Raw genomic sequence first — 12,382 nt, 5'->3', positions numbered from 1 at the left:
TCTGCAGAGCACAGTTATCATTGGAAATTTTTGTAACTTTGCATATCAGAGGCCTATAGAGGTCCCTTTCAGCGCATAAAATTTTGAAGGTCATGGTCACTTTGTCGCAAATCAGGGGAGTCGACGAAACCCTTATTTTTTGAGTAATTTTGAGCGGATCGTCTTCAAACTGCATGGGAATATAGTTCATGGTCTGGCGCTCAGCTGATTAATTTTTGGTGGCGATTGGCCTTGACCTTCATGGTTAGCTCCTCAGGTCAAACATATTTGACCCCAAGGTCAAATTTTCAAGTTTTAGGAACCATATCGTGTAGGACCTCAAATTGAACACCTCGATGAGTGCTTTCTAGATATGTCAAGCTTAAGACATTATGACGTCATTTTGTTACGTAATGAGGCAAAAGCATATTTTTCATGGTTACTCTGTAGAACGATTCTCATCGGAATCTCTCGTAGGCAGATATTCCTCAAGGAGTCGCTCCTGGTGGATAGCAGCTCTGTTCACCTCAGTGTGACCTTAAAGAAGTCACACGTGGTCACCGTTTGGCAAGATACGGGTCACCCTGAGGGTGACATTGGTTTATTTATTTTTTAGTCTGTTACGAGTTTTAAAATATATTCGGACATTTGCTTTTAAGTTTCGACGTCGACGTGACAATATCCTCAAGCAGAAAATATTCACAGAGGAGGAACCAAGAATAAGACATGAGCAAACTAAAGAGGCAATCGGACATGACGTTAAGGAACGTGACGAAATATCGGAAGTTAGTTGTTGTTTTGTTTTTTTAAACGCTGCCAATACGTCATTATACGGTAGCTGTAAATTAGAAACACGTTCAGTAAGTTCTGTGGTCGCCCGGAAGACATCAATCAAATACGTCTACATACGTCAATATGCGTTGGAGGTACGTTACACATAGGTTAGAAATAAGTTTTGGGTACGCAAAGCATTACCTCGACGTGTTTCGACTTATGAGTAACTTACAAGTAACGTGCCTCGACGTGTGTCAACGATCGCATAACTTGCCTCGACGTGTGTGCAACGATCGTGTAACGTGCCGACAACACGTTACTCAGAGGTTATAATTAAGTTTCGGGCACGCTAATCATTACCTCGACGTGTTTCGACTTATGAGTAACTTACAAGGAACGTGTGTCTTCGTGTGTCAACGATCGCATAACGTGCCTACAACTTATGGCCAGCGTAGCGGAACGTGTGAGTCATACGCTGGCATACGTCGTAAAATTTCAAGCATGCTAATATTTGAGGACAACCGCAAAGTACAACGATGAAAGTCAGCGTACTACGACGTATGGCAGTGCTTTTCAACATGATCTTAACGTATACAAACTTACCCATAACGTATTGGACGTGTGCCGGCGTTTTAGTTGCATACGTCAGGCATACGTTGGCTAAATCGTCAAGTGTGACAGGGCCTTTAAGGTGAGCAAATTAAGGATCTTCCGATTACACAACACCCTGGGAGTATGGTGTTCTCAGAAGAGTAGCCGTTTCTCGTAATGGGAAAGGTTTCAGTGAATCTTTTAATTTAATAAATATTTCATATTCAAAAAAGTAAATTGTGTTGCACTCTGAATTCATGCAGAGCCAAAGCTCTGAGCTACTTCTCCAGCCCAGAGCTTCTTATTTAATTATATTGGATGAGAAGGAAATCTCTTTGTCCTCATTTTAATTTGATTTCCCTCCAGATTTTGACAAATATTTGTGCCATGAGTTTTGATAATTAAATTATGGAATCAGATTCCGAAAATTAACTTCTAATAAACCGATACGATACATTAATTATTCAACCTTGATGGGACAAAATCACATGACACCGAGACGAGTTCCGTTCCGGCCATGAGGGAAGTACCATGGCTCGAGCGGCTCAGACGTTCCACCGAAGTTAGGTGTAGCGGCAGAAAAACCCTCCACTCTCGTCGGAGCGTCTGAACTGGTGAACCAGTGTGATTACTTTAATCAGGGTCTGTCAGGATTGGGACAGGAAACTGGCCTGGTCCCGGATGACGAACATTATTTCATGTTTCCACGGCAGGTTTGACTGGTGACTTGAATGGCACCTTCCAACGAGAGTTTGATCCATGTTCTGGAACCTTCTCCCTGTCGTCACGTGACCAGACATTTGTTTGTCAGACTTGATTGTTCGTCAGAATTTAATGTGAACTCCTTTCAAATTTCTGAGCCATCTTGTCCCCTTGGATGAAGGTATCATAATGATGATAAATATTGTTGCGGATCCGGGGTGGCGGGATTCTCACCCGACTCTTGGCGCCACCCTCATCACCGCCGTCTCTGGGGTTTATAACGCCGGCCGGCACGGCACAGGCCTCGGGTCACGCGTCTTCAATCGCGATACCAACGTAATCCTTGTACCTTACCAGTTGGGGAAATAGAACCCCGGTTACAGACTGGTTGTGTCAGATGCCGAGCATTTTCTGCCAGTCTGTAGCCATTTTAGTTTTGCTGCCAATCGAACGGATCGTTCCTCGACGCGACACAAATTAATCCATAGCGGCAACTTCATATGAACCAACCACATTTATTGGGGAACATCGGGGAACACGACACAAGCAAACCATTCACGACAATGTTTTTATAAACAATCTTTAACCCGTTCTTATCGAGGAAACTGCGGACTACAGTTTCGAGGGGGGTCCCAACCGAGATATGCCTTAAACAACATGCAAATGAGGCAGACAGACAGCATGCATGCAAGACAGAGTACTTGTTGATGTCTCATGGACGAGAGGACAGTGTCAAAAGCACGAATGTCGCTCGCAACAACGGATGTCCACGGATTCGAGCCCCCAGCTCGAACGCGCCGCGTGGCAAGATGGTGGCGCCGTCCTCTTTCTTTTCCTCACCGCATGCGGTCTCCGCGCGCTCTAACCCCCGCAAGGTCGATGGCACAAGACCGCCAGATCAACGATGGGCCTCAGCCGATCTCTCCCAAGGTGCAGCACACAAATCCAGGCCTGGCCTGTTCACCAGACAACGCCCAAATCGAGGTGCCGGGCTCCGGCAAGCGGATCGGCAAACGTGTCGAGCCGTGAGGTGAGCAAGGACCGTCAGAGGCTCCGTCATTTCCTCTCTTGCCTTCCCACCTCGAAGCCCGACTTCTCAACTTCGTCCTCTCAGTTTATTTCTCTGTAGAATCGCCTTTTCTTTCCTTTTCTATGCTCGCCTCTCAAAGCCGACTGCCGTCTCTCTCACGGCAGAATCACCTCCTCAGAAGAGGCGATCGCCGACTCGACGTGCAGGCCGCCTCTCCACTGCACAAAAAGGCAGACTCGGCGTGCAGGCAGCTTCTCTTACTGCTAAAAGTGCAGACTCGGTGCGCTCAGGTTCAGCGTCTCTCCCGGCAGATCCAACACTGTGCCTCCTTCGTTCGCTCGCGATGAAAACACGAGCACGCCTCCCTCACCGAAGCCGACAAGACTCTTCCCCCCAGCTCCACCTCCCTTTCCAGGCCACTCCACCTCAGCCGACTAGGCGGGGCCTATCGTCCGGAGAGGGGAGGAAGAAGAGGGAGCCCTCGTTCAACCACCACCGCACAAACACCAAAACAGCCTCTTATATTTTCCGACACCCATGTAACTTCCATTTTACCAAACAACCGAGCTAAACATGCATTTAATGGGGGATCTGAGCTTATCCTATATTTAGCATCATACGAAGGGCCATTTCTGTAACAATATTGATGAAAAGTCAATCGTGTTCATTACCAGTGAACACGGCTTTTGTCTGGGCTGTTTCTTCTTCTTGAACCATCGGGATCGTTTCAGGGAAATGACCAAAATGAAGAAGAAGAACGAAATCATGACGAGCGTCACATCACCAACTCTGGACATCAGTCCTTGTCCCACAGAGCCATGCTGGACAACCTATGGAGATGGACAAGGGGAGGGACAGGATAAATGTTTAATTCATCGTCAATTAAACTGAACAATATTCTTCAATTATTTCACAAAATCCAAAAATTCAGAACAAAATAAGAACAAGATGTTCTTGTAAAGTACAAACACAATAGCTCGAAGAAGGTTCACGAGTTTATCGTTTGTTCCACATTTGACAAATGTATGTTTGTAGGAGGGTTTGGGAAGTAATTTGTGATTTGTTCAGAATACTGGAGATAGCTCCCCGAACCTTATCTAAAAACCCTGTGGGATCAGACCTGACCTCTTGTCAGGTCAGGTTCGATCTGTGACCTGCTACAGGTACCATGTAAACCTGTACTAACCTGTTCCATGGTCGGGTTGTCGGCGACTAAACCGTCTCCCCCACCAGGTTTTCTGGTGAGGAGGGTGTTTGGATATGGACACCCAGCAGGATTAAAAACAAAACCTGTCAAAGGGCGGAGGAGCTCCTTGTGAGCCAACGGCCATCCATATCTAGTGCCCAACTGTGTCTGCGGACGTCCTCCTGCAGTTGGGTTACTTCTTATTAGGAGGTTGGTGGCAGGATTTGCACTCCAGCCACCGTAAAACGCTTCATTCCGCAAAACGCAAAAACGCAAAAAAATCTGAAAACCCACTCCGTGGGAGTACCTCCTGTGCAGCTTCCCTTCGCAGGGCAGCTCACCGGATGATGGGATTGGGGCAAAGCCTTCGGGACCCCCAATCTTTGATAGGAGGGAAACCACGGGGCAACATCCCTGGGTCAGATTGCGGGAGAGTGTGTCGGAGTGGTGCTGAGGTGTCGTCCACCAGACGGCGGTCTCCTTGGGTTAACCTGAGGCGGTCCCTTCGGGTGGGTGCCTGGAATGTCCTATCCCTAAGAGAGGATGATCACCTGTCTCTGTTATCATCTGAGCTCAAGCGTTTGGACATCGGGATTGCAGCTCTCTCTGAGGTTCGGAGACCGGATTGCGGCGAGATAATGGTGGGTGGTTACACCTACTATTGGTCTGGTCGCTCTGATGGTTACCATACCCAAGGAGTTGCTGTAGCTGTGTCCAATAAGCTGACCCCAATGATAATTGAGGTAACACCGGTCAACGAGCGTATTATGAGATTAAGGATTCGTCACTCCTTAGGTGTCATTTCCCTGGTCTCTATTTATGCTCCGACTGAGGCGAGTGATCTTACCGTGAAGGATGCATTCTACGCCACACTCGAGTCTGTGGTTGATCAGTGCCCCAGACGAGATACACTTCTAGTCTTGGGGGATTTCAATGCATCGACTGGAACTGATAGGGATGGTTATGAGGTGTGTGTTGGTCCCCATGGGTCAGGAACTATGAACCAGAATAGCACTAAGTTCCTTGACTTTGCAAGAAGTCATGGACTTAGGGTGGCTGGTTCATGGTTTCAGCGCCCGCAAGCTCATCGCTGGACTTGGTATTCCAACGCTGGCGGTGTGGCAAAGGAGATTGACCATGTCCTCATTGACGGTCGTTGGAGGATGATCCAGAACTGCAGGGTCTACCGGAGTGCTCAGTTCCTCAATACTGACCACAGGCTTGTTGTAGCAACTCTAAAGCTGCACCTTAAATCCTGGAGAATGGTACCATCCCAGCCTAGGCTGGATGTTGCCAAGCTCAGGGATGAGAGAGTAGCTGAGGAGTTTGCGAACAGGCTGAGTGGACACTTGGGGGTCTGGGTGCTTTGGGGGTCCTGAAGAGTTGTGGAGCACCTTCAAGACCACCGTCCTTGATGTTGCCGGTGGATGCCTTGGAGTTCACCGCAGGGCAAAGAAGAATTTTGTCTCTCAAGGGACACTGGATACCATTGACCAGAGTCGCAGGGCCAGGCTGAATGGCAGAGCTGAGCTGTTCAGGGAGCTGAGGCGTAAAACTGTACGTGCACTGAGGGTGGACAAGGAGGCCAATGTGCGAGGAATCTGTGAGGGGGTAGAGCATCACCTGTGGACAGGTGATTCTCGTCCCGCTTACAGGGGAATTCGCGCATTACGTTCATCCAAGCCCATCCCTCGGAGCACTGCAGTTCGAGCAGAGAGTGGTAGGCTCTTGACAGAGGAGTCTGAAGTGAAGGCCCGCTGGGCCGGTTACTTTGAGCGGTTGTACCAGACTGATCCCCCAGCTGTCGAGTTGGACGTCAAGGGTGTTACAATCCCTGTTGCTGACCCTCGAATCAACTGTGGTCCACCATCGCTTGTGGAAACACGGGCTGCGGTGAACCAGTTGAAACGGGGCAAAGCTCCAGGGATCTGTGGCATCCATGCTGAACTTCTCAAGGCTGGTGGAAATGCTGCACTCGCGTCGTTGCATGCAGTTTTGTGCTCTGCCTGGAACACAGGCATCATCCCAACTGACTGGAAGAGGGGCCTTGTTGTCCCTCTCTGGAAAGGGAAGGGTGATCGCCAAGACTGCAACAACTACCGAGGGGTGACGCTGCTCTCAGTGCCGGGCAAGGTCTTTGCTCGGATAATTCTTGATAGGGTTCGCCACCATCTGCTTGAGCACCAGCGTCCAGAGCAGTCAGGCTTTACACCAAAGAGGTCAACGATTGACCGTATCCTTGCTCTTCGTGTCCTCACTGAACGCAGACGAGAGTTTCGGCAGGGGCTGCTTGCAGCCTATGTTGATCTCTGTAAAGCGTTCGATTCAGTGAATCGGGATGTCCTCTGGAGGATTCTTGGTCTTCGTGGGGTGCCACCGAAACTGATCGATCTGATGTCTGAACTCTACTCTGGTACTGAGAGTGCTGTGAAGTGTGGTGGTACCGCCTCTGACTTATTTCCAGTTGTTACTGGAGTTCGTCAGGGATGTGTACTTGCCCCCACACTTTTCAGCACTTGTATGGACTGGATTTTTGGGAGGATGTCGGAGAGATCAAGTTGCGGTGCATCGTTTGGCAATGTCAAGATCTCGGACCTTGATTTTGCAGATGATGCAGTCATCTTTGCGGAGACTTTAGACATCCTCTTGGGGGCCCTCGAGGTGCTGAATGAGGAGTCGGAGCCGTTGGGATTACGGATTTCTTGGGTCAAAACAAAGATCCAGGCTTTCGGTGACATCTTGGATGCTGCTGTCCTGTCTGTGTCTGTTTGTGGTGAGGATGTTGAGGTCGTGGATAGATTCACTTACCTTGGCAGTGATATTCATGTCTCCGCAGGTTGTGAGCCGGAGGTCAATAGACGTCTGGGTCGGGCCTGGGGAGTCATGGATTCACTGGATCATGGGGTGTGGCGCTGCCGGTACCTGTGCGGGAGGACGAAAGTCCGAGTCTTCAGGTCCTTGGTACTTCCAGTCTTGCTCTATGGGTGCGAGACTTGGACTTTGACCAAGGATCTGAGACGGAGACTTAATTCCTTTGGTACCAGGTCTCTTCGGAGAATCCTTGGCTATCGCTGGTCGGATTTTGTGTCCAACGAGCGGTTGCTGAGAGAGACTCGGATGAGATTTGTCACCTGCATAGTCCGTGAGCGTCAGCTGCGGCTGTATGGACATGTGGCTCGTTTTCCTGACGCTGATCCTGCTCACCAGATTCTCTCAGTGAGGGAGTCTCATGAGTGGAGGAGGCCAGTGGGCCGACCACGTGCCTCATGGTTGCAGCAGGTTGACCATCATCTCAAGGAGATGGGGATGGGCCTGGCATCTGCCTGGGGGATGGCCAGACGGAGGCCCCTGGAGTACCGGCGGAAAGTGGACGCAGCGACGCGCTGTTCTGGCACATGCTCCCATACCTGACCTGACCTGTGGGATCTTTTGGGTCCAGTATCAATGACGACTCGCACACAAATCCTCATACGTCACCTTCCTCCAATGGTTGATGAACACATCGATACATCGCCCCGGACGTGAAGCACCATGGTGGCAGTTTATACCTGTACCGAGATTCGAACCCAGGTATCACATATCACAGGTGAGTGTGGAACCTGCGAAGCTTCGTCAGCCCTGAGATGTATTTTCTAGATATCAATTTCCACTGAACAAAGGAGTACAATGTGTGTTACTAGTTACACACAAAGTACATCGTGAAGATTCCTCCATCGACGCGACCATGAAGGGACAAAATACAACTTTCCCTGATGGGGGAAATTAACCCTCAAACCTGCAGTTTCCACCCAAAGATAAACTCTCTTGATATTCCCCATCACGTCGTCATGGCAACGATTTAACAGAACGAACCCCTGGGTTTTCAGAGGGAGGAATTGTGTGGAAACCCCCAATCCCAGGACAATGTTTCCCCCACAAAAGGCAGCACAAGGGGCCATGACGTGCTCAGAACCCCCCGCTGTTCTCTAACAATGGACATCCTCACAAGAACGTTGTTTTCGTTTAAAACGTTTTTTTAATTTGAATCACACCTGGTGTGTTCACTCACACCTTCACACGGTCATCCAGTCGGATCGAATTCCCTCTCGAATCAAAAACAGAGAAAGTTTACCTGGAATACATGATCACCTGTTCACTCTTCCATCAAACCAAGAAGGTATTTCACAAACTATAAAGGTAACACATCCCATGGTGTTGTCTACCTTCCCTGTGTACCTTGGTATCTCTTACATTCCCACTTACCTGTGATTGGAATGTTATAAAACACACAAAAATGAAGACTCCGGTGAGGAACCACATCTCTCTTCGTCACAAACGCTCCAAATGATGATTTAACAACACGCCTCTGTTGTGTATTTCCTATTGTTGGAATTATCATTGTGACGTCACACATGACTCACGCATTGTGGCCACGCCCCCAACATTGCCTCGTGTATATTTATTGTTTCATCCGATCTGTATATTATTTATTTGCGATGATTAATCTGTTTCGGTGATAACCACGTGATGATTTTATTACCAGCCGAACTTCGATCACCATATAAGGACCGGCGAACCAAAGGAGGTTTCTGTGAGATCACGTTGATTAGGCCACGCCCCTTTGTAATGGTGGATTTCCGTGAATAATAAAGTTTACATTCGGTGACGTTACAATTTCTGTGTGGATTACTCGGAGTACAGACCCCGTGAGGTCGAATCGATAAAGGATTCACTTTCGTACATTGTTGCAGGTTCATTGAAGGATGGCGGAGTAATGGAATGACGTCATTATTCATCGGGAGTTTAAATGTCACAATTTCGGATGTGAACGGAAAAACTTCAAGATTAATTATAATAATAAAAAATTTAAAAATTTCATGTGAAGGAACACGTGACATCGCTTTCTCATGAGGAACGTGTAACGGGGTTTATTCTCCTTCAAAACAACTGTCGTCTCATTTGGTTGTCTTGACGACACAGGTGGGGGGAAAACCGGCGGTGTGTTCCGTTAGCAAGCAGCTTGCGAAGCTAAACGTTTCGTCACAACCGCTTTATAAGCCGCTTGGTGTTTTGTTGTCCAGTCGTGGGATCAGGAACGATTCAGGTTTATTGCCAAGACATCAACAACAGGCAGAGGGAATTTGAAAGAGGAATTTTCTGATGATCCTGAATTTGAAAGAGGAATTTTTTGATGTTGCAGAATTTCAAAGTGGTTATCACCAACAATGGGTTACCTATTGGTGTACAACAGGAGATCAAAGAACACGTGACCGGTTTTCATCAAGAAGTTTCACAATATTTTCCACATTTGGAGAGTGAGAATGAGGAATTAACCTGAAACCCATTTATTTGTGATGGTGATCTATCTCGGGAAGTGGTTCAAGAAGAGTTCTTGGAATTATTCAACAATTTTTCAGGCAAAGACATGTTCAAGGAAAAGAAAATTGAAGAGTTCTGCTGTGAGAGAGAGAGAGAGAGAGAGAGAGAGAGAGAGAGAGAGAGAGAGAGAGAGAGAGAGAGAGAGAGAGAGAGAGAGAGAGAGAGAGAGAGAGAGAGAGAGAGAGAGAGAGAGAGAGAGAGAGAGAGAGAGAGAGAGAGAGAGAGAGAGAGAGAGAGAGAGAGAGAGAGAGAGAGAGAGAGAGAGAGAGAGAGAGAGAGAGAGAGAGAGAGAGAGAGAGAGAGAGAGAGAGAGAGAGAGAGAGAGAGAGAGAGAGAGAGAGAGATAGATAGATAGATAGATAGATATATACACAGATACACAGACAGACAGACAGACAGGGGCGGGGGGGGGAAGTGCGAAGGAAAGGTGTGGGGACGAGGTGGGGTTGACCAGGAGAATATGTTTTGATGAATGACCGAATACACACACACACACACACACACACACACACACACACACACACACACACACACACACACACACACACACACACACACACACACACACACACACACACACACACACACACGATTTCATCAGAGATGCCTTCTTTGAGGCCATACCATCTCACTTGAGGAGGTCGGGGGCATATGAACCCCACTGTATTATGGCCAGAACAAGAAACAAGTGAATACGGAGTATGCCTCCCTCAAGTGAGATGTTGTAAGATTGAGGTTCACAGCATTGCATCGATTGGTCAAACAATCGGGTATCCCAGGGCATTTCGACAAAACAAAGTCTTTTCATGACAAGCAAGTAACAAACTTTATTGTGATAAATGCAGGTCCATATTACTTTGATAGAAGTGATGATGTTGGTGTAAAATTTGGACAATTCCAGGATGTAAATGTGGATGATATGTTCCATAAGGAAGTAAGATGATCAATAATATATGTAATTCGTGATGATGTTGTGAACAAGTTTGTAAAATCCATGATATGATAATGGATTGATGATCCACATGCATCGTTTGCAAAGGGGAATATTTTGGAGAATAATCATTCAAAATAATCTTGTGAATCCTGAAATAAAACAGCAGCAGATGGTAACTTGAGATGTGACGTGATGTTCATGGGTCCTGCTCGACAGAAGCTTCCTCACGGACATTCTGAAGTTGCTGAGGTCGCTCGACCTTCTGCCGTGGAATCCAGTTTTGCTGAGAAAGGGAAGAGTATCCATGCGATTACAGGTGGCGATGGTTCGAAGCAGGTATTAATGAAGAATTGGCACACCGGAGGAAAATAGGAATGACTTACCATGCGAAGATCAATCAGATCCTGCACCATGAAGCGAATCCGTGATGACATTTTCCGCTCCTTCATTACCTCGTCCAAAGAGGTGAAATACCCATTCATCTGTGAAGATACAAAAATATGGTGCTCAGTCAGTAAAACGAAGATGTGTAAGAAGGATGATTAATATTCTGCAGTTTAAGAGTAAAGGTGTTTATGAAAACTCAAAATTGAAGTTTCCTCACCTTTGTGACTTGTGTGGAGTCGAGGATCTTTCCAGTGACAACAAGGAGACGACAGAAGCACTCAAGTGACAGCTCACTCGCATCATCGAGCAATTCCTTAATTGCAGTGGAGATCAGGGATTCATCCAATACTTTTGCATTGAAAAGTTCCCCAATGAAGACGACGTTACCCACAGCACGCCGTCGAGCTTTATCTTTGGACTCGTCATCCTCCAACCTGGAGCTCTCACCAACCCCCTTTTTCATCTCATTCTGACAGCTTTGAATGAGGAGTGTGCGGAAGGTGAGGATGTTATCTGTTCTGCCTGTTTCCTTCACTTCGATCTGTGAAAAAGTAAAGAATGGTGGATAACTGGATATTATTAAAGAAAAGGAGTATTTATTTATTGAATACTTTAAAAAGAGGGGTCGAGGGAAGGGAGATAAATTGAGAAAATTAAAAGTGTATAAAAGAAGGGAAGGAGTGTGGTGAGGCTTCGAATTAAGTGGTGAGAGAGGGTAAAAAGTTGGGAGGAAACATCACCAAGGAAATGAAAGTGTTGGGGCAGTATGTGTCAGTCTGATTATGGGAGTTGGGGTGGGGGGGGGGAGGGGGAGAGGAGTGGAGAGCAGATATTGTGATGTTTTCAGATGTTGCAGAAAAGGATGTCTGTTGGTCGTGTTTTTTTCCCCTCAAAAGTTGTGGTTGGTGTTGATGTTACTGACCTTTGCAAGGTGGTGACACATGTTTGCGTACACCTCAGAAAATTTTGATTCCAATATTGCTTTATCCAGGACAAGCTGCACCACGTCCTTTAGATGGTCTTCTTTCGCGATGTTTATGAGCTCCATCTTGTCTATGAGCCGGTCAAAATTTTCTGGTGTTATTTTATTTAACAAGGATCGAAATTGTCGAACTACATCCTTGGGGAAGGAAATGGGAGAAAAAAACAAGGAAGCGTCATCAGTGAGGAGTTAAAATAATAAATGAGTGAAGAAACGAAAGTATATTTTAACATTAAATCAACACAAATTACCATCCTTTCAACTAGAACACGCCAAACTCACTTGATCACGACCTGTCAGGTCTGTCTTCTTGGCGGGTCTCCAGGCATTGGTGGAAGTTTTGAGTTCGAAATCACTTGTCACGTGATGAATAACTCGAGGACCCTGTTGAACACAATAAATAATCATTCAGATAAAACAGCAGCAGAGAAACATGAGACTGATAATTACTGTGAAATG

At 46.9% G+C, this 12,382-nt stretch overlaps 1 protein-coding gene across 1 annotated transcript; it reads right to left on the bottom strand.

Annotated features, from left to right (window-relative positions):
- Positions 1–10,699: 10,699 nt before the first annotated feature.
- LOC147023581 (eukaryotic translation initiation factor 4 gamma 3-like) lies at positions 10,700–12,335 on the bottom strand. The gene is made up of 5 exons (XM_085889090.1): positions 12,206–12,335; positions 11,864–12,061; positions 11,159–11,482; positions 10,938–11,036; positions 10,700–10,837 (listed from the first exon to the last, which is right to left on the bottom strand). The coding sequence occupies exons 1-5, from the start codon at positions 12,329–12,331 to the stop codon at positions 10,751–10,753; spliced, it is 834 nt and encodes a 277-aa protein (XP_085745216.1). The 5' UTR covers positions 12,332–12,335; the 3' UTR covers positions 10,700–10,750.
- Between the last annotated feature and the right edge of the window lie 47 nt (positions 12,336–12,382).

Source organism: Eptatretus burgeri, chromosome 7, assembly GCF_056783735.1.
Source record: "Eptatretus burgeri isolate ZD-2024b chromosome 7, Ebu_testis_v1, whole genome shotgun sequence".
Lineage (NCBI taxonomy): Eukaryota > Metazoa > Chordata > Myxini > Myxiniformes > Myxinidae > Eptatretus > Eptatretus burgeri.
The sequence above is the reverse complement of the archived record's forward strand: the minus strand, read 5'-3'. Positions and strand labels throughout refer to the sequence as shown.

Excerpts from the sequence above, each read along its gene's own strand:
- LOC147023581 (XM_085889090.1), bottom strand. The coding sequence starts at position 12,331 with ATGATTATTTATTGTGTTCAACAGGGTCCTCGAGTTATTCATCACGTG. Across the intron at positions 11,483-11,863 it reads TGTGTCACCACCTTGCAAAG|ATCGAAGTGAAGGAAACAGG; the intron begins GTCAGTAACATC and ends ACTTTTTCACAG. Across the intron at positions 10,838-10,937 it reads ATCTGATTGATCTTCGCATG|CAAAACTGGATTCCACGGCA; the intron begins GTAAGTCATTCC and ends TCCCTTTCTCAG.